General features: G+C 28.4%; 1 protein-coding gene across 1 annotated transcript in view; it reads right to left on the reverse strand.

The window, feature by feature from the left end:
• Positions 1–2,418: 2,418 nt before the first annotated feature.
• Positions 2,419–21,809, reverse strand: part of LOC129960578 (cholecystokinin receptor-like) — a 53,512-nt gene continuing 34,121 nt past the window's right edge. The window contains exons 4-5 of the mRNA XM_056074071.1: positions 18,543–18,719; positions 2,419–2,997 (exon numbers count right to left, since the gene is read on the reverse strand). Coding sequence (XP_055930046.1) covers positions 2,567–2,997; positions 18,543–18,719 — 608 coding nt within the window. The 3' untranslated portion in view covers positions 2,419–2,566. The remainder of the gene's footprint in view (positions 2,998–18,542; positions 18,720–21,809) is intronic.

Raw genomic sequence — 21,809 nt, forward strand, 5'->3', positions numbered from 1 at the left:
TATAATGTCCTCTAGTAAATGTCAATTCATCTTTCTGTACTCAACAACAATCTTGATGTATGCAAGTTGTCGTAACTTCTGATATTTATGTACGACTATTCTATATATTGGAGATAGTTATGGGTTTTTACATCCATTTCACATTATATGTATTGGCTCTCCCTAAAAATCCTACCAGAAATGCATATTATTTTACTTCAACATTATTAAATACAACTTTTGTTGATTCATTATGCACTCTTCTTCAGAAATAGTCATCATTTCCGTGTTCCTTTGTGATGGAAAGTCATGGTCAATCAGTTGATAATAGAAAAAAAAAATAGTATTTCTTGCCAGGGACATGCAAGTGTCACATTTCAGAGAGGCGGGCTAAGATATTAAAAATGCCAACACTATTACGAACTTTGCCAACTAAAAATATTTTTGATGGTATTTAATATATAAATGTGCCTCTTCTGTGAAATATAATGTAATTTTCGATTATTTATTTTTGAAAATCTTAAAATAGTATTGATTGCATGAGTTTTTTGCTGTACTGTATGCCATATCAGATCTTGGAGAGAAATGAAAGAATGGGCAGACGAAAGGCTTGAATAGTACTCAGAAAAATAAATAATGTAAAAATAAAACGAGTTTCATGAATGAAGTTGATAATAAAATATAGAATGAATAAATTTTTTATGAATAAATGATTATAAATAGATGATAATTAGAGTTTTTCTTAATAAAAAAATTTTTGATCTACATTTTTAGTCCACAAGGCTTCAACTGAGACCATAACTTAACAATATCGAGAATGCCAAATCTATTGTTACGCCTTTCAAAAAAAAAAAATAAATAAATAAATAAATAAATGATAAAGCAAGTGTTCAGCGCTCATGTTTGTTCGAATATGATTAAAAGCAGCTTCAGTACATTAAATTATCTTCACAAATTGCTGAAGATAAAGATTATACCGGAATGAAAAGAAAGGTTTTAAAAGATAAAGGTAGAAAATTTCTTAATTTAAATGCTATTTTTGAAATATCTACAAAATTAAAGCCCTTTTCACTTGAATTTAGAAGCATACATTATATTATTAAATACTCTAATTCCCCTGAAAAAAATTTGACTGACATTTCACAATTCATTTTACATATTTAGTTAAATAAATATTTATCTTTGCCAGATACGGCAAAACCTTTAGAATAGGTGGAAATTTGTAAAATCTAAATTACATTTTTCTAATTATAGTATTTTAATTTCTACATCATTAAGAGTATACATTCATACATGCATTTAATTTCAATGCATTCAATATAGATACAGATAATAAAACTTTTACGGGAGTATGGTTATGCAAAATAGTTCCATGGAGTATGAAAATTTTAGAACTTTTTCCCAAATACAATAAAATTAAAAAATGATTTTTCAGATTTACATGCCCGTTACTACGATTATTAAGACGAATCCTAATTATTGATATAGTTATTTAAAATGTTTTATTCGAAAAAGAGCAACAAAGTTCTCTGCTTAGATTCTAATATGAATATGAAAACTAATTTAATATAAAAACTAAATTAAGCAGAAGTGTAAATTATATTTTGAAATTTCTCAAAAATTGATTTCCAATTTTTGTTCTAGCTAATTGCATGACGACACTCCTCACCAATTTACAATATTTTATTTTAATGTCAAAATATACTAGTAATTTCCTTCTATTTACAAAGTTGTTTACGATCATCCAAGAAAATGATAAAAAAAAATTTTCTCAAACGTCCATTGAAGACACAAGGCGAGAATGTGTTTAAATAGCCAAAAAAAAAAAAATAAATAAATAAATAAAAATAAATGCAACTTTCAATTTTTATAGGGTAGTCATCAAATTATTTTCGAATTATAGATAATGTTTCAACATTATTTCAATAGAAAATCTAAGGACCAGGAAAAAACTACTAATTATCAATGAACGTGAATTAAAAGCATTCCAAAAAGCCGACTCTTACCTCTTGATCCTATATTTCCTCTTCACCATGTCCCTGCTCTTTACTCGTATAAATAGGACATTATGCATAATTGTATTTCTAAATAATATTCATTTGCTAAAATTTGCTATGAAGGAATAGAAATTGGCTTCAAAAAAAATAATAAGATTTTAAAAAGAACAAGCTTGAGACATTTTCTAAACTGATGTCTTAAAACAAAATTATGACTTTAATTGCTTTTCTTGTTTATTGAATGAAATATTTTCCTTTCCGAGTATGCGTGAGGAAGAAAAAAAAGATTTCACTTTTCAAGAAAAGAGGAAAAATGTCTATTTTTGCATTAATTGTTTTCAAAAGTTAAAAAAAAAAAAAAAAAAAAAAAAAAAGACTTTCAAATATCTTCTTGAATATTTTAATGAAATAAAAGAATAAAGAAAACTATGAACATGTCCTTTTTAAAAATCATTTTTAGTAACAGAATATGCAAGCGCACCTTTAAGCATATTTGGTTTCTTAAAAGAAAGCACTTGCTGTTTGATACTTAATTGAAGTCTAAACGATTTGGAAATTCACTCTTCATTTATTAATAAATCAATAAGAATCTATCTCCTTTTTCGGCAACCACAAGGGAAAAGTTTGAAAAAGCTTTCTCTAAATCGGCTGTTCATGAAACAGTACGTAACTGGATTACAGCAGGATGAAGTATATGCTAACAGCTGAAAGAAGGATATGCCGCTATATCCAATATTTGTATATACAATATTTGGATCGAACAGAGATATTGTGTTGATGGCGTACAATGGACTCCAGCATATAAAAAATTCCAGAACAACAACAAACAACATCTGGATAATGCGTTTTTTCTGAATAATTCCACGCTCGCTGTTGTTTTTGCGAATAGCAGGTGCTCCAGACATAGACATCGTTCCGGAGGTGGCAGATGTTATGGTAGAGGTAAAGGTTGAAGCAGTAGAAGAAGCATTGTGCCGGTTAAGGTTAGGTGATGTATTCCAACAGTAGCGAACTTTATGTCCTGGAAAAGAAGTAGCTCACTTGAAACAAAAATCATGTTAACTAACTTTCAATTATTGGATATAGAAATGTCACATGTTTGGTCTGAATCAAATGATTTTATATTAAACCTTTTTAAAGATCCATTTAGTAATTTGATCTAAAAAAGCATTTTAACTTTTAAAATACAATGCAAGATCACTACTTAAAGAAATGAAACGAAATGCAATAGAGAAGAAAGTTCTTCAAATGCTTTGCTAAAATATAGTGATAAGTTTTAATGCCATATCTTCCGATTGAAAACTATTTTAAAATCAATCAGTAAAATATTCTTATCATTGAAGTGAGGTGGCAAACAGAAAATTTTGATGGCAAAATATTAAATTTAACCAGTTTGCTGTTTAATATATACATTATTGACTATGATGGATTGTCATTTACATTGAAATAGAAAAAACTTCTTTGGGGCCCCCCTCTATATTTACGAAATATACATTTTCATAATAAATCTATAAAATATAGAATAATCTATAAAATATAGATTTTTTTGTGTTCATACGATAGATTAGAAAAGAAGCTAAGATAAAACTGACGGATTTTACAGATATTTTGTTTAAAAAGAGTTCATTAAGGAAGGAAACGCAAAATAAACTTTCTATTCGATTTGGGGGACTCCCTCTGATGTGGGGGCCGGGGCAACTGCCCCGTATGTCCCTGCCATAGTCAGGCGCTTAGAATATTACATAATCCATCCCATATACAATGCAAATTTCCTCGTTCACACGTGACAGCAACGCCAATATTTCTTTTATCGGTAACTTTTAGTACTAATTTTTTTTCTGCGGATTTATTCTTCTCATGCCTTCCACAGTCTATATATGAAATGTGGTTTCATTTCGTTCATTCGTTTCAGCCTCAGATGCCACCAAACAGGGAAGGTTATTTTATGGCCACTCTGTATGTAAAAGAACACCAGCTTCCAAATATTCAACCACATCTTTAGCTTATGATGACATAAATAAAATCTAGGTCCTTCCATTTATAGTACAGAATCATTTGATACTTACTTAAAGATATACTTTCCATTTGTAATGCATTAAATGCTAACTTAGCTGACAAGAATTTATACTTTTTTTGCTAGTATGGCATTCTAACATGACTGCAAATGAGTGAATGTAAGTTTCACTATCGCTTGTCGTTTTAAACAACATCAAAAATGTTTTCATCTGAAAATTTCAGTAAAATTCAAGATGAGGAACTGAACTGAAATAAGATTGTTTCTTCCTTTCAAGTTCGAACATGTTAGTGTCTAAAAAAATCATTGGTTTTATTTTGAGTTTAAATTACTGTCAATTGTAGAAACTTTTTAGAAAGGAAATATACTACCCAATGTTTCTTGAAGTGATCAGAATGCTTTATTGGATTATTCTGATATTTAATTCCGTATTTAATTACTGTCTCACATCATTCCGTAGATGAAAATCATGTAACAAAGAGCATGGATGAAAATAAAGTCGTTTTGTCATATAAATATTCAAGTGGAACATCAAAGATCTGGTTGACTATGTCTCGATTTCGGGGGTTGGAGGATCATGATTTGGAGATCCTATTATAAGAGAATTTATCAGGAGCATGAAATGTTGTGGATTCTGGAGTGGTGAATCAAATGTTTTTAAATTTAGTGGAGAAATTAGAAAGAGGGCGCCATATTGTGCCAGCTCAGTTGTTATCGTATTGCATGGCCATGGTTCAATAATATGAGATCTTTTCCAAAAATAGTTTGCTGATTACTTCGAAAATGGACGTTAATACAACAAATCAAATCAATTTATCGCCGAATAATGCTCTTATAATGAGCATCTAGAAAAAAAAAGTTATTTCAATTTAAAATTATATTTATTAAAAAACTGCTGTCTTTAAGATAAAGAGAAAAATTATTAGTTGTTTACCAAGCAGAATAAGAATTATAAAACTATTAATATCTGATAAGAGGTTTGAAATTCTGGAGACTTAGAATTTTTTTCTTTGTTAAAATAAAACCTTGACAAACGTGCTTAAGGAATTCCCTTTGAATTGACAAATGAAGTAAACTAATTTCAAAGTGTTAAGAATTTATTTTATTTAGAAACGTGGAAATAAAAAAATAATAAATTACAGTTGTAGAAGTATAACATAAAATAATTGTCGTTGTTTCTAATGGCACTTGCCATGGACAAGTGCTCGCTGACGAAGTCAACGATTTTAAACCAAGGGAGCGTTTCTTATTGTTTGTAGCGCCAACAGCACGTCTTAGCTACTCACGCATCACATTCGCTTACACAACCTTTTTTTTTTTTACAGGAGGGGCACATTCACACATAGAACAGATGACGAACAAACAAGTCCGAACCGGGGCTCGAACCCAGATCACTTGAAAGACGTGCTACCCCTATGCCAAGACGCCGGCACATAAACTAATAATAAATACTTAAATACTTATGAATGATGATGAATATTCTTTATATTCATCATCATTCTGATATTTTCAGTAGATTAGCAATAATTTTGCGTTTCTATAAAAAGTTTATGGAAAATGAAATTTTATATATTAACTAAAATAACAATTGAGTTTCACTGGCCATCTAATACAGCAATGTGGAACAAATATTTTTTTTTGAAAAAAAGTCTTTTTTTTAAATTTCTAATCATAAATTAATACTAAACTATTCAAACAAAACATTTGCCTTAAAATTGAATCTAAATTAAGATTTGAAAATCTAATCTTTAGAGCATGAATTTCCTTTATTTTCTTTGATGTTGATAAATTCATAATTAAATTACGTACAATGGCAGGAAACTGAAATTCATTTGGATTTCGTTTTGGAAAAAAAAAATGGTAAAATTGGTGTGCCTGAATTATACATACATTGTCTAGCACCCGGAAATTCGAGTATGAAATTACTTCTATCGTATCGATACGATTCAAAACTTATCAATGCGATTAGTTCTGAAAACTTATGAAAGAAGATGAAATTGGTACGAAATCCAGAATTGGTGATACATCGACTCAGCTCTGTTCATAATTACTGCTAATAAGATTTTCTCCGAATTCGGAAAGATAAAAGTGGCATATAAAGTGTGGCGAGGAAAAAAAACTTCCACTCTACTTATCCCTTTTGTATTGCAAATTTCGAAAAAAAAGATCAAACTTTCTTTAAAAATGAAGGTGGAAAAATAACTTCCGTCTAGACACAAGAAAATTCTTAATTTCACTTTCTTATGTTTCTCTCATTTTTTTTAAAATTTACTTTGCTAATATCCAAGTTTTCGTTTAACTTTCCTGCATTCATCTTATAAATATTATAGCAGATAATGGTATACAATATTTGTATTTCACAAGGAAATGAGTTTTTCACTAAATCTTAGCTGCTAACTATTTTTATTGAGATGAAGTTACCATGTTAAATATTAATCATCATGTTTTATTCATAAAATAAGGTGATGAAATATAAGAAACTTTTTAAATTCTTGATTAAAAAAGTCTTCTTGATTTTGAGTAGTAATAATAGCTTATTTTCAACATCACTAAAATTCTTTCATTAAGTTTCTCGCAAAACGTTTTTTTTTTTTTTCACTCAGAAATGCTGTCTTTGTTTTTTAGTTTTTTTTTTTCGCACTTTCTATTCCTTTTTAACTTAAAGGTTTTGCTCTTTTTATTATTGGCTCTTTCATTCTAAAGAGGCCATAAGGATCTCTGTAAAAAAGCTGTGTCAACACCACTCTTCTTCTTACTTAGTGCTGCGAGTAACGTTTCCTATCGTTAATAAATAAAGAACTTTTTTCCCGAGTTGAGAGCTACGCCTAAAAAAAAGATTTCATCACTTTATAATGATTCCTCCAAGTTTTACCGAGTTCTAAGGAATGAAGTTTATAACATCATTTTTTTTTAGTATTTTTTGCATTATTTGGATTTTTCAGTTGCTCCATTAATTTAAAAGTGGACGTTAATTGTATTTGATTAAAACGAAACAAAAACTACGGAGTGTTAATTAAAAAAGCATTTGATAGCTCTAGGTCTTGATTTTAAAATGCTTTATAAATTATTTTGTGAAATTGCTTGTTTTATAATTAGAAAAAGCCATGTAGTGCAGTAAAAAGATTTAGAATATTTATTACTCTGGGTATGACAATCATATGAATGGTTTTATTGACTGCAATATGAGCCATTTACAAGCCAAATAGAATAGCACTTTTTTACATTTTAGTATTAAAACACTTGATGTATTACTAATTTTTTATATCCATAGTACATATCTCTATCTATAAGAATAAAGATCACTTAATGAAAAAATTATTGCCAATCAAAAAATATTTTTTATTCCAAAACTCAATTTATTTAACTCCATACTATTATATAAATCCACGAACGCACGCAGCAGCATGTATTTCATTTCAATCTGTGGCGCAGTATTTGTAAGAATTGAAGATCTTGAAGATGGGTAAAATTTTTAATGATATCTCATCACAATGAGTAAGAAAGAATTAGTCACTTACAATCTAACTGCTGCAGATGTAAACTTGTGAATTATTGAACAATTATTTTAGTTTTAGTTACAATCATTTTAAAAAATGAAAGGTTAAAACGTTAGATTAAGGTGAATGAGAATTAAGAATAACTATTTGGGTGCGGTAAATTATGAATCTTATGAAATATTGAATTTGAAGTTATCACTTTTTTTACTTGAGAAATCGAATAACTCCTTCAGCCACGATAAAATTTTAATAATAATAATGATAATTCCAAAGATATACTAAATTATATATTTTGTAATCCATTAAATAAAAGGTAAATCTGCAATTATGCGTTCTAGAATGTTTATTTGAATTAATAATTTAAAAGAAATATTTTTTTAAAAAAATGTATTATCTTATCACTTTTCTCAACTTTCTGTTTAATGGAATTAATTGATTTGGAAGATGAGTCGCACATATATCAAATTATAAGATTTTGTATCAGATAGGAGGAGATTAATGCCGGGTTTACACTCGGCCATTTATAAGATGGCCAGTAGGCAGCGCTTGCGCAGAAAGGGACTGATTTATGTTTGCCACAATTCCATAAGATAGATTCAGGCATTCCATGCTTGGCTATAAATTGCCGTTTGGGCATCTCTGAATTTCCTTTTTCACTGAGTATCGTATTAAAATGATGGATATTTACTCAAAGAAACATAGTAAAATAAAAAAAGGTCAGCATACCTAAATTTGGAAAACTGTAGAAAAAAAATGGCAAATAAAATTTAAAAAAACACAACCTTGCATCAAAAAGAACAAAGAGAAAAAACATGTCGGAATTAATCTATGATAAGTAATCAATTTTCTCACGCAAAAAACCCCCGCCAAATTCTACAAACGCATGGCTCAGTAAGGAAAAAAAATACAATACAGCCAGCATGTTGTTGTCCTGTCGGGACAAATACTTGCCATCGACCGAATAGCATTTTTCAGCCTTTCTACACATGAGCTAATATATTGCCGTTTAGCTCTAAAAACGGCGTTTAATCATGATTAAAGATAGATGTCGTAGTTTGAAGAGAACAAGATGGATTCTTCTGAGACTTATATATAATATTGCAGTTTAGCCCAAAATATTGCCGTTTAGCTCTTACAACGGCGTTTAATCATGATTAAAGTACGATATAGTAGTTTGAAGAGAACAAGGTGGATTCTGCTGAGATTTTTACAAAATATTGCCGTTTAGCCAAAAATATTGTCGTTAAGTTCTAACGACGGCGTTTAATTATAAGTACGATATCGTAGTTTGAAGAGAACAAGGTGGATTTTGCTGAGATTTTTTCAAACAATTACTATGTATGAACAAAAGAATATCTGATAGGTAATGACGCACTACGAGCATATTTTAATCTCTCAACTCTGAATCTTTTATGTTCTTTTGGTAAATGAATAAAAGAGGAGTTGCTTTTAACGCATATTCATTATTTTTCATTATTAAGCAAAAGGTTAATTTTTATCAGTTTTTAAAAGCTGTCTGTTCGAACCATGTCCAGTGATTCGACCAACATGATCCTTCTAATGATGCAAAAAGCAAAAAAGAAGTCTTGGGAAAGTAATTAGAGTTTACATAGATTTGAGAAGAGAATTTTAGCTAAATATAACTGAGCAAGCATTTATTTAAGATACGAGTTTTTCACGTGACATTTCAGCTTAACGTTGGATAGTTAAAGTTACAGAAAGTAGAATCTGAAAAGAGTAGGAAGTACAGATGCTCGCTCTACTCCGAAGTGGAAAGACTTCTTTATGTTTTAATTTAAGTAGTTACCTGATAATTCATTTTTAGAATGTGTATGGTTTGAAATAATCACAGACACATAATCTGTGAGTAACTGAAAGATGCCCACTAGTAAATTAAAGCACAGCATGGCAGTAGAGCATAAAGCAAAAGAAAGATTTTAGGCTTCTGTGTTCTTCCTCCAAGCGAAATATTGAATGGAGCAGTTTCCTAAGAAAGCCCTCAAGCAGATGACCTCTCTTCAACATTTACAGGAGCTAATTTTACTTCATATTTTACCTAGGAGCTCGAATGTAATTGATTAACAGATGATACTTGATTTTACCTTTATCACAAAGTTTTGACTCATGAAAGCCAGATATGCTGGATCAAGTGAGAAAAAAAGCCCCATTATAAATAATTTGATATTTATTGCCTATAAAAGAAGCACATAATGTTATAAATGCTGATTTTGCATTTATTTTATGTCGCAGAGAATAAATTTACATCATTGCCTAGTTGATACTTACCACGTTTGTTGTTGCATTCGATGTATTTATTTATTTGATCAGATCGACACAATCTACCCAGAGAGTAACAGGCATTGACATAGACTCGATGTAAAAACAACTATCTCTACGTTTCACTGTCGCGGAATTGATTAGTTTTCTTTATAATGATACATCACCAATGAATTTGACTGGTGGTCAAATGATAACCACATCTTTGTATACTTAAATATTTCATGAGAAACTAATTATGCGTATTTTCATGGAAAGGTTTTGGTCCTTGCAATTCCTGACAAATTATTTTATCAAGCTCAATCCAGAATTGTTCTGGATTTAAAATATATTCCGAGTTGCACTTTAATTACCTGGATTATCAATATTTATCTTATCAGTTAATTATTTTTTAATAAAAATTGATAAGATTAAAAAATATTAGGATCTGTTAGTTTTGGAATTACCATGCATAGAATGTGGTCATTCAAAGTGGCAGATGAGAATGAATCAAACTAAAGGAGAAACTAAAAAAAAAACTAAAGTATGTTAAAGTATAGCACATATGCTTCTTTAATTTTCCTTTTTACTGATTTTTCATAATTAACTATTGCCTTTTTCTGAATTAATATTTATTTATTTATTTTCCGGATTTTGTCCAATCTACTTTTCCTCATTTAGATCCCCTGGTTACTAGAATGTTCAGAAATCTTTGTCTTTTATCAAAGAATTGCTTAATGGAAATATATAATCTTTCAACATAAAAAAAAGAAAGATTTATTTTACAAAATATGCTTTGGGATTAATATTTCCTTTGTGCTCTCAAATTTTGTTGAAATAAACGCCATTACATGCAAAACCATATGATTAAATTGAAAGAATATGAAACTTAACCAGTATTAAAAAAATTGCTTTCGCTTTGAGGATTTTAATAAGGGATTAGAAAACTTTGGTTCAATTTTTAGTTTCTAGAAAGGGTGTTGCATTGTTCCTTGGCGAATGCTAAAGATTTCTTCTTATAAGAAATTCTTTCGTGTTGAACTAAACGAGTTTGTGTGTTGACAAGAAAAAAAAACTTACCTGATAGATGAAAGAAATCCCAAGAGAGTGAATAAAAGTTGGAAAAGCAGTACATGTATGATGTTCCAACTATTTTCCGAGTTTATCTTTGAAAGAAAGAAGTAAAATAGGACTTTGTCCCGGTTATTTGTTTCGGAGATATGCTTTTGATTTGGTTGTTTTCTGACTGCCAAGGGAAAAGCTGTGTTTAGAAATATGATTAGGATAGTTTCGAAAGTTAATATTGTATTTACATTTTGTTAATGTTTATCAAAAAGGATAAATCTCTTTCTCTCTGTGAGAATAAAAATTTAAAAAGAATTCTAGACTGAATGTCTTTTGCAGCTGTTGAGTTAAATACTTACTATACATGTGTGAAAAAAGCAATTACAACACAATGAGTGTGGGTGCAAATGTGGTATGTAAATAATTAATTTATTAATCTTGTTTAAGATGTTTGATCAATAATTTTTTAACCAGATGAGCCTGAATTTTCGACATTTCCAGCAATTTATTCATGCCTTGAACTATATTTAAATTTTGAATAATGCTTCAGAATTATAGTACAGACAAATTACAGCATTCTTTGATATAAAGTTTTTCATATATATAATTGCAGTTATACTATTTAAAACTTAGTTATTACTAATTCCAAACGTTTTAGTAAGATAATAAGATCCTTTAAGCTTACTTAAGGGCCTCAAAACCAAATTTTTTTCAATATTTATGTAGATTAATTATTTCTGCATTAATAGTCTCTTATACGAATGCACTTTTGCAACAGTCTTTTAAAATTATATTTAATGGGTTGTTTATGATAATAATAAATAATAAACATATCCAAAATTATAATTTAGCCTTTTTATTGCACTTCAATCGGTTTTGCCGACCATCTGGTTCGTCTGAATATTGCTTCTGTTTAATTTCAGTTGAATTTCTGATGCGTAATTTTATATTCATGGTTTAAATGTCTAGTTTAATCCATGTTATTTAAATTAATAATTGATCATTTTCAAAAGGTTTACCTTATTATTTAACAATCATTTGAGAAATTTTCTCTCGACCTTTACATTCGAAAATCTTCAAAAACTCAGTTTTAAAAAACATTCAACACTCTTGAAAATATTAATTATAAGTTATGAACTGCTCCATTCGCGCAGTTTATAGTTCGTAAAAAGAAAGCCTATTCTCACCGTTTTATTTAATAATTTCTAGAATATAATATAATTATAAATATATGATGAGACACTTCCTGAAAAATGCGAAGGACATTAACTAAAGCTTTACTTAAATTTGGTTTTATTCACTGTCACATGCGATAAATTAGATTTATACGAACATTTAAAATACATTTTTTCTCACAATTCAATGATAAAAACAATTTTGTTTAAACTTATCAATCACACGAGCTTAGGTTTTTATCCACGGCTCTGAAAATTCAATTACCGTAACTTTTAATTATCTGACATCGACCTAGCTGCACGAATAATATGACAAGCCTCAACAGAGCTGCAGTTTTTAACCTTTTTCTTTAGTTTATCTTTCCAAACGAAGGAAATCCTCTTTCTTTGTTCATAAAACCTTTCTCACACTTTTTGACTTTCAGATAGCAAGTCATTTCGATTTATAATAATTGATCGACAATTTGCTTTCAGAATTCTCCTAGATGAAAATTTCTGCCTAATTTCCATAAGAATAATGAAAGATATTATTTAACTGAAAGTTCTTTCCTTTCTTTATTATTTCATATGTGAAGAAGAGAAATTCAATTCAAGATAAATAATACAAATAAAATATTACTTTCCTTATCACAATTCAAATCGAAGAAATAATTTTTTAAATTTAATTCATGTTTAAGATACTTCCAATTATTTCTGATAATATTAAGATATCTAAATAAAATTGTTGTTTAAAAATATTATTAGACATAGTTGGAAGTATCTTAAACATGAACTAAATTTTAAAAAATAAATAGTTTTATAAGAAAAATAAATAAAAAAAATTGCTGACATTTAGCTGAATGTTATTCCCTTTCTTCATTATTTCATATGTAAAGAGGAGAAATTCCATTCAGGGTAAGTAATACAAATAAAATATTATTTTCCTTATCATTATTCTAAATGGAGAAAATCTTGTTGTTTTGAAATATTATCAGAAATAATTGAACGGATCTTAAAAATGAACTAAATTTAAAACATTAAATAGTTTTAATATGAACATTAAATTAAAAAAATCCTTCTGAATGAAGGATTTTTTCTCCAATAATTGATCTGGTACATACATTTACATTATGATTGGCACTACGCACGATTAAAGGCATTGTATAAAATCAGTATAATGACATTTATTTAGCGAGTTACTGCAAATAAACTTTTAAATTTATATAAAAAATATGATGTACATTCAATACTATCAGTTTTATTATTAGTAGTATAGAGATTATTTATTATCTTTTGCAATAAATCTCAAAATTTTGAAAATTTACTTATTCTTTACAATTGATAGAATGTTAATTGAATTAAAAAATGATTGTTTTGTCTTCATGGTATTAAAACAGGATTAAAATAATGGCCACATAATTTTTTTCTCTTTTAAGGAATCGAATATGATGAATTGAATATAGGCAGAGATATGATTTGATTGTTGATTTTTAGGGACATTTCGAAGAATTCTATACGAATTAGGGACTTGAAGAATGTAATAGACTTAGTAGATTAGCATTATTAAATATTTATTCATTCCTAAATCCAAAGTAAATGCCTATTCTTTTTTAATTTTTAAAAGTTGAAAATGAGATTGAAATAAACTATTTTATAGGTTCTTTAAAGTGGATGGATATTTTTAAAAAGACTATCATTCTGTTTTGTCTGTTAGAGCTGTAATCTTTACAGGCGAAGGAAATAGTAAAAGGCAATGCTATTTTTTATTTTATTTAATGAAACAAAGATCAGAAAGGATTTTACTCTAGTTATTTCAAATATTTCATGGAGCATCTTGATCACACTCTTTCACTGTATTATTTACGAGCTAAATTCAGAACTTTCCTTTACTTGGAGTGTGAGCAAAATTACAAAATTGAAAAATAAAAAGATAAAATAAGCTATAAAAGTTATTTTACAATAGATATTAATCTTTAAACTGAGATTTTCCCCAGAAGTTAAAAAACGTCAAGTAAATATATATACACACACACAACACAAAGTGTTATATTTGTGTTATAGGCAGATTCTCCAGCTAAGTTGAAAAATATATAGGGTTTAATTAGGTTTTAAATGAAAGATGAGTTCTAGGGATAAGATTGCATTCTGCTTTGAAAAATAAATTAAATCCCTGAAATCAGACAAATAAAATATTTTAAAAGAATTGCAGCTAATTGGTAATGAAGAACACGAATGCACCCTTTCCTATTTGTATTTAACAGGCATATATTTTTCATCTTCGAAGTATTTTTGTACCATAAACTCATTATTCAAGAAAAATATATTATACTAGGAGGAATATTCTTCCCTCGACTTTTTTGTACACCTCTATAGTATGTTACGTTTCGTGTTTAGAGGGTGGAGTGAAGAGAACTGAGTATGTATTTTGGAACAGTGCGCCGTCCCGATGACGATCTAGTACGAAATTTGATAATGATCTATAATTTTGCTGCATTGAAAAATCTTTCTTTCCTAATCTAAACTTCATGTGCCTAGCTTATTCTGTTTTTAAGAGTTCTCATTGATGTACACACGAATAAACGTATCGACAAAGAACTTGAAGATCAATTTGTTTCGAAATTTGATGCATATTTACGATTCTCGTAATTAAACTGCATGACAAATTCCATCGATCTACTTCGCTACATTTCTGAGTTAAAGGTGTTCGCATTCACTTCGACAAACAGATAGATATATAGACATTTTACGTTCTTTGTTGGATTTTGCATAAAATTTTATAGAATTTTACAATTTTGGTATAAAGACCTCCTGCAATTGTTTTCCATCTTATTGTGTTTTTAAGTAATTATGCTTAAATACCGATAAATGGACAGAGATAGTTTTCTTGAAATCAAAAAAATAAAAATCGAGAAAATTTTTCTAATTTTTTTGAAAAAATTACTGTATTTTTTTTCTTATTCGAGAAACTACAAATATTTATTGATTATTTTAAATGCATTGATTGAAAACTCCACAGAATCCTTAACTAAATAATCGAAACGATAAATAAAAGCTATTTTTCAGTCCAAAAGGTCAATAAAGAAATAAAAAGGGTTCATTTTAGTATTCTGATAAATAGTAAACTCCATAGAGCGTTAAAAGGAATTCATTGAGTTACCTACATACTGATTGCATAAATATTGGAAACTTAATAAAACATTGCCTAAATTATTGAGAAACTGATCAAACGTTTCTCGAATATCTGTTATCATTAGAAATTCTAGGCTTCTTTTTCGTGCACTGAATTTGATATCAGTTATATAGATTTCATCTTCTGAACTATAACAAAACAAAAACCGCAAAGACACGTCAAGGAAATCATCGATTATTAATTATCGATTCGAGGTAAGATCGTGCTTGAAATAAGGACTTTCGAAGTGTTGTTATAGGAAAGTCAATGAGAATTCATTTGTTGGAATTTATAGATTCATAGATTAATTCAATGAGAAATCATTATAAATTGGAAATTAGGGCTAATATATTCTTTTATTATTGTTAATCAATTAAAAATTTATTGATAAAATGAATGATTTAATTGGTATAATGTGTGTGTGTGCGCGTGTTTGTGTGTATGTGTGAAACTTACAGAATTTCTTTACATGTGAGGCAAACGTGGTTTTAAAATACTAACTATTGATTGTCAGTTATATTAGCTTTTTTTTAAAATACAGGGCAATTCAAAATGAATATAGTGATTACAAACGGCTATAACTATTTAATAAAAAAGAATTTATCGATGAGATTAACCCAGAATGTAGACGGAACTTCAAAATTTTGTATACATACGTCATAGATGTTCTATGTGACTTCTCTTGGTCACACAGTCAATATCTAGGTGGTAGTTCATTTCACGTCATACATTCTAAAGCATGTCTGCAGTCACCGACGCAAGCGCATTACAAATGCGTGTTTTGAGTTCTTCAATTGTTTCGGGCATGGGAATCACATACACCCTGTCTTTCACATAACCCCTTAGATAAAAATCGCAGGGTGTCAAATTCGGACTCGCCATTTTCACTAATGAGACTCTCGCAATGAGCAGGTTTCTTGTTGCGAAGTTTCAACTCGCTCATGCGCAAGCTTCTGCTTCACTATACCTGCGCTTTGCGTAAAGAAGTTTTGAAGTTCCGTCTACATTCTGTGTTAATCTTATCGATAAATTCTTTTTCATTAAATAGTTATAGCCGTTTGTAATCGCTATACTCATTTTGAATTACCCTGTACATTAATACCTATTATGAGATTTTGCAAAACGACAGTGACTCGATTACAAACGTTTCGGGAAATTTAAAGGAAGTGTGCAATAATCAGACTTTATTTCACACGGAAAAGTAAAATGATACTTAAGATTCATTACTCGCATTAGTCGATTAGCGAACTGGTGGGTAAAGATACGGCGTGGCCTTTCTGAGGAGCATGAAATCTATGGGTTCTATCCTCTGACTGAAGTCTTTTACGTGAATCAGCATGTAAATTATTAATTATAGAATAAAAATTATGTTTATTATTATTATTATTATTTTGCTAAGACAGGAGAAAATTTTCTGAGTGATAAGTCCATGAAAATCAGGAAACAACCTACACGACTCATTTACAAGTGCTTACCTGAAGTTAGAGAAATTTTCACTAAACGAAGTTCTTTCTGTTGTTTTTGAGATATCAATAAAAAATCAGTAATTTGAGTAAAGTAACACAAACTGCATTTAAAAAGATTCGATGAACTCCCATTGCTGCTGTTGAAAATGCAATGAAATGGATAAATCATTCTCTCAGATCTAAAACTTAATCTTTCATCTTAAATAGATAACAATTTATTCAAAATGCCACACACGGGAAGTTCAGAATTCCTTTCTGAAAAATTAATGTATCGAAATAAAAATCTAATTCACTAAATATACCTCCAGATCCCTCAAGAGTACCATGGATGTCCTGGTGATTTTCTATAGAGTAATTGTGAGGAGAATTATTAGAATAGATTCTTATTAAGAACACTTTCAAAGAAAAAAAAAATATCCTTTGAGAAAGATTATAACTATAATCGAAGCAATAAAGACGAGACTTATTATGTCGAAGATAGTCTGTAGAGAAACATTCTTACATATAAATGAAGCTATAAAAGATACAGCTCGTCGAAAATGATACAAGAAATACTGACTCTTGAAATAAAGTTGATTGAAATGTTCAGAAGAAATTATTAATCATTCCAAAAAATGATTTAACTTTAAAATATAGCAATGAATGTTTCATCATATAATTTCCCTATGTCATCAATTTCAGTTTAACTATATTTATCCAAACATTATCCAAGTTTGACAAATTAAAAATCAGTCTGTCAGCAATTTATGAAGCGTAATTCATTTTTGTGTCTCTCCTGTATAGCAAAACAGGTTTATAAAAATGTTCTTCAAATATCATGACATTCTTTTAATCACAAGACCAAACTTAAAATTTTGGTCTCTGTTATATATTTTGAAACGATAATACAAAAGATAAATATTTCAAAGTTACAAATAGCGTATCTAGTTAGATACATTTAAAAATATATTCTTACTTTAGTTGATCTTCAATCTTAAGTCATGAAATGTACAGTGACATAAAAAAATTCTTTTTATTAAAGAAGCTATATTTAATTTATTTGGAATAGCGCTGCACTAAATGATTAAATAGTCAGTTCTTGATTGTCTAGGAATCTGAAAGATTTTAAGAGCACTTGGACAGTTTTTGTCATGATACATTAATATTTTACCGTCAGTGGGACTATAGTAGGTGTCTTTTAAAGAAAAAGAGCTTCTTTTTACAGATTAAGAGGATAATCTATTCCTAAAATAATAAGATCTAATCTGAATAAAGGTTAAAAAATATTGAAATAAATATCATTTAAGCATGATTTTTTCAAAGATCATTTGGCTAATCTCGATTTACAGATTAAGAGTATTTACAGATTAAGAGGATAATCTATTCCTAAAATAATAAGATCTAATCTGAATAAAGTTATGATAGGTTAAAAAATATTGAAATAAATATCATTTAAGCATGATTTTTTCAAAGATCATTTGGCTAATCTCGATTTACAGATTAAGTGGATTTACAGATTAAGAGGATAATTTATTCCTAAAATAATAAGATCTAATCTGAATAAAGTTATGATAGGATAGATAATATTGCAATAGATATCATTTATACATGATTTTTTCAAAGATCATTTGGCTAATCTCGATTTATTTTTTAGCTTTGAAGGAAGCACATTATTTTTAACTAATACATTATTTGAATTCTGAATTTTTAAAAAAGTATATTTACGAATAGAATCAATTTTTTTCTTGCCATGCAAAAAAATTTTAATGGATTGAATGATAATTTAAAGTAATATATTAATATGAGTTGATTGATTGCATATTCGAGGCTTAATGAAATTTAAAAATACATTGATTTTCAAAACTTTAGAGTCATCTTGTAATATTAGTTTTAAAAATGGAACTGAATATCCAGATCATTATCAACTTTGATTAAAAGATATTTTTCCAAAGATAGAAGCCCTTACTTGAGTTTTCAGATTCTTCTGTTGATATTACCATAGCTTGCCACAGAGTTCTTATAATAAGAGAATAAGTGACGCTCATAAGTACGAGAGGAAGGATAAGGAGAAAAATATCCAAGAAGATAGTGAAGCTTTTTTCCGCTGTTAAACTTGGCCAGCTTTCTCTGCACTTTTGTTTACCTAAAAAAAATTAAAATCATATATGGTCATCCTTCAACTTAATCCATTCAATTTATAATTCTGACAAATTTTTTTAATAGGAAAATGTTTTAGTTTTAGGAAAGACAAAGTTATGAGCAATTTTTCAGCAAAAAACTGAAACACTTTGGAAGAATGGAAGATTTAAAATGTAAATGGCAGATCATTAACAGCATGATACATGTATTGTTGAATAAAATGCTTCCTAATTCAGGTTATATGATTATGATTTAAACTTAAAAATCCGAAATCATTTGCGATTTAATCTAATATATTTTAAAAACAAAAAATCAGTAAAAAAATTTTTTAATGTTTTTTTTTTCCAATATAAATTGCAAGTGCAAATTACACGTTCTTTGTAATTAATGTTCCATCTTATTCGATTACTAAATTACTGCAAGACTATATATTTAATGTCTACATTATCAATGAGCTGCTCCATTAAATATTTTACTAACTTGCGCTAGTCAATTAAATATCGAATGAGTGTCAGCTATTGGTAGCAAAGAATCAAATAGACGAAAAATAAATTTTACTTAATAACTATAGGTAAAAAAATTTGTTCCATAAATAGTCTCTTAAAAGTATCATAAGCTTAATAAGGAAATAATTAGCTTATTAAATAATATCTCGGGTTGCTGGAACCAGCTAATTAATTTCATAGATGTTTTTAGAGATAAATACTGTTTTTTTTTTATCTGTCTAACAAGTAAATTGATAATATCCCCCAGAATTAAGCTGTACTAAAAGCAAATAAAAAACCTTCTGGATTAAAAAGAACGTCTCATCTCAAAATTTATTAAAAAATAAGATTGTTAATGAAATGTTCTTCTCATAAAGGATTGCGTTTGAACAAAAATTTGTAAAATTCCTTTGGCAGTTTTAATATCAAAGACTATGATGAATGAAGCCGTTATACTTTTATTTCCTTACAGAAACAAACTGATTTTTAAGAACTGATGATTGGTTGCTTCCCTCCCCCCTACTCATATTCCGTTCTAATTTTCAAGAAAAATTAGAACGGACATGAGTAGTTTTTGCAAAATAATTTATCTTGGGCTGTGCTTCCATTGGAGAAGGTAATCGTAAAATTCATCTGATACAATTAGATAATATAAAATTAAAAACAAAGTATGTATCATAATTAGGTTTTTAAATTTTTCTGCGATGATGCAACTTATTAAGAAGTGGTTAATAAATGTTTCAACCATTTTTTTTTCCTGAAAATACTGTTAGTCTGTAAACCGAATTACTTTTGAATTGAATTTTGAAATTCCTTCGGAAGTTTTAATATCAGCGTTTGAGATGATTGAAACAATTAAGCATTTATTTGAAGAAACAAATACATTTTTGATAGGGGATGATTGCTTGCTTTTGAAGACGAGGAAAGGGGAAGTATGAATAGTTTTTACAAATAATTTATCTTGGCTTGTGTTTCATGAAGTACTACGATTAATGATTCAAAAGAAACAAGATGATAATAGAAGAAGAAAGATAAACTATATATCGTAATTATGTTTCCTTCTTTTAATTACTTTATTAAAAATCTGTAAATATAATTCAGGAATTATAATCGATTATTCTTCTAATTTTAATTAAAGGAATTTATTCATAGATCTGAATGATATATTTCCACTGCTCTCAAGTAACTTTGGATTCTAGCAGCAGTAAAACTGTTCTTATTCTTCGTCTAAATTGCGCAGCTAATAGACAGAATTTTTCTCCTTTAGCTCAACAGTGGAATAAATTGTAAAATTAAATATTTGACGAATCAATGAAAATAGTTTGAATTTTATTGCAACAATGAACAATTAATTTGAAAATAATGCAAAAAATATTTTTAAAAAAAATTCAAAGTTAAAGTAAATGGTATCGACTGTTAAATTGATGTTATTAAAAAGACAACTTTTGAATTTCTATTAATGTAAAAACAATTTTTGTCTAATTAGATATCCTGAAATTAGACTTCTGAATCGAGACTCTCTTGGATCGCATATAACAACATTGGGGTCTTGAAAGCTTTCATATTGTCTCCTTGTGCGTGTGTGACATCTCGATAATTCAGAGTAGAAATGATTAAAAATATTTTCTAAACTTAAATATTTAATTAAAATTTAGATATTGATTATTTTATTTTTAATTTCTATTCATTTATGATAATTTCATTTTTCACATTTATTTACCAGGTTTGGAGCTGAGAATTGTGCAGCTCGAAAAATGGTCGAGTGCCTGAAAAGATTAAGTCCTTATGTTAGAGACTCAAAATAGTGCTGAAAAATATATTTCAAATAAATGTTGGACACAAGCAGATTTAAATTATAAATAAATTAAGAACAGATACAAAATTAAAGTAGAAATAAATTTTTTCACATACAGAATTAAAATATAAATTTATTTAGGAACATATAGAATTAAAATATTAATTAATTAAGTACGTAAACAGAACTTTTCTGACATTTATCAAATATTACGCTAGTTCCTGTTGTCCAGGTAAAGATAGAAATGAAAGAAGATTAAACTCTGAAAGTACAGAGCAAGTTTTAAATTATCAACCTTAGTTGCATCACTCGTGTTACTCACTCAAAGTAAACAACAAGATGAAGGGTAAGTGAGCATTAAATTCTAAATTAGAAAACATTTAAACAAAAAAAAAATATTGCAGACAGGAGATTTGGGGAACTTATTTGACTTTCAGGACTCTTTTCTATATTGCTATTTACAAAAATTGTAATTTAAAGTGCAAGATTTCTTATATTTAGATTCCCAAGTCTTGTTGACAGAAATGTCCATCTTTAAACTTACTAGTGTGGACTTTCTTTTCCGAAACACATATTCAGCATAGTCGAAATTGAATTTATATGTACAATTCCGTCTGAAGTTTGCTAAAAAAATAAGGATAAGTAATATGTGTCAGGAAAGGAATAAGTACACATTTTTTACGTCTTTCTCTTGGCCGAATTTTGACGGAAATACGTCCTATATTTTTCAAAAATAAGTTTTTATTTTTTAATTTTAATTCATATATTTTGTGTGAAAAATTTAAAATTGTACTGATTTCAAACAAGGCTTAAA

The sequence above is a fragment of the Argiope bruennichi genome, chromosome X2 (genome assembly GCF_947563725.1).
Source record: "Argiope bruennichi chromosome X2, qqArgBrue1.1, whole genome shotgun sequence".
Classification (NCBI taxonomy): Eukaryota; Metazoa; Arthropoda; class Arachnida; order Araneae; family Araneidae; genus Argiope; species Argiope bruennichi.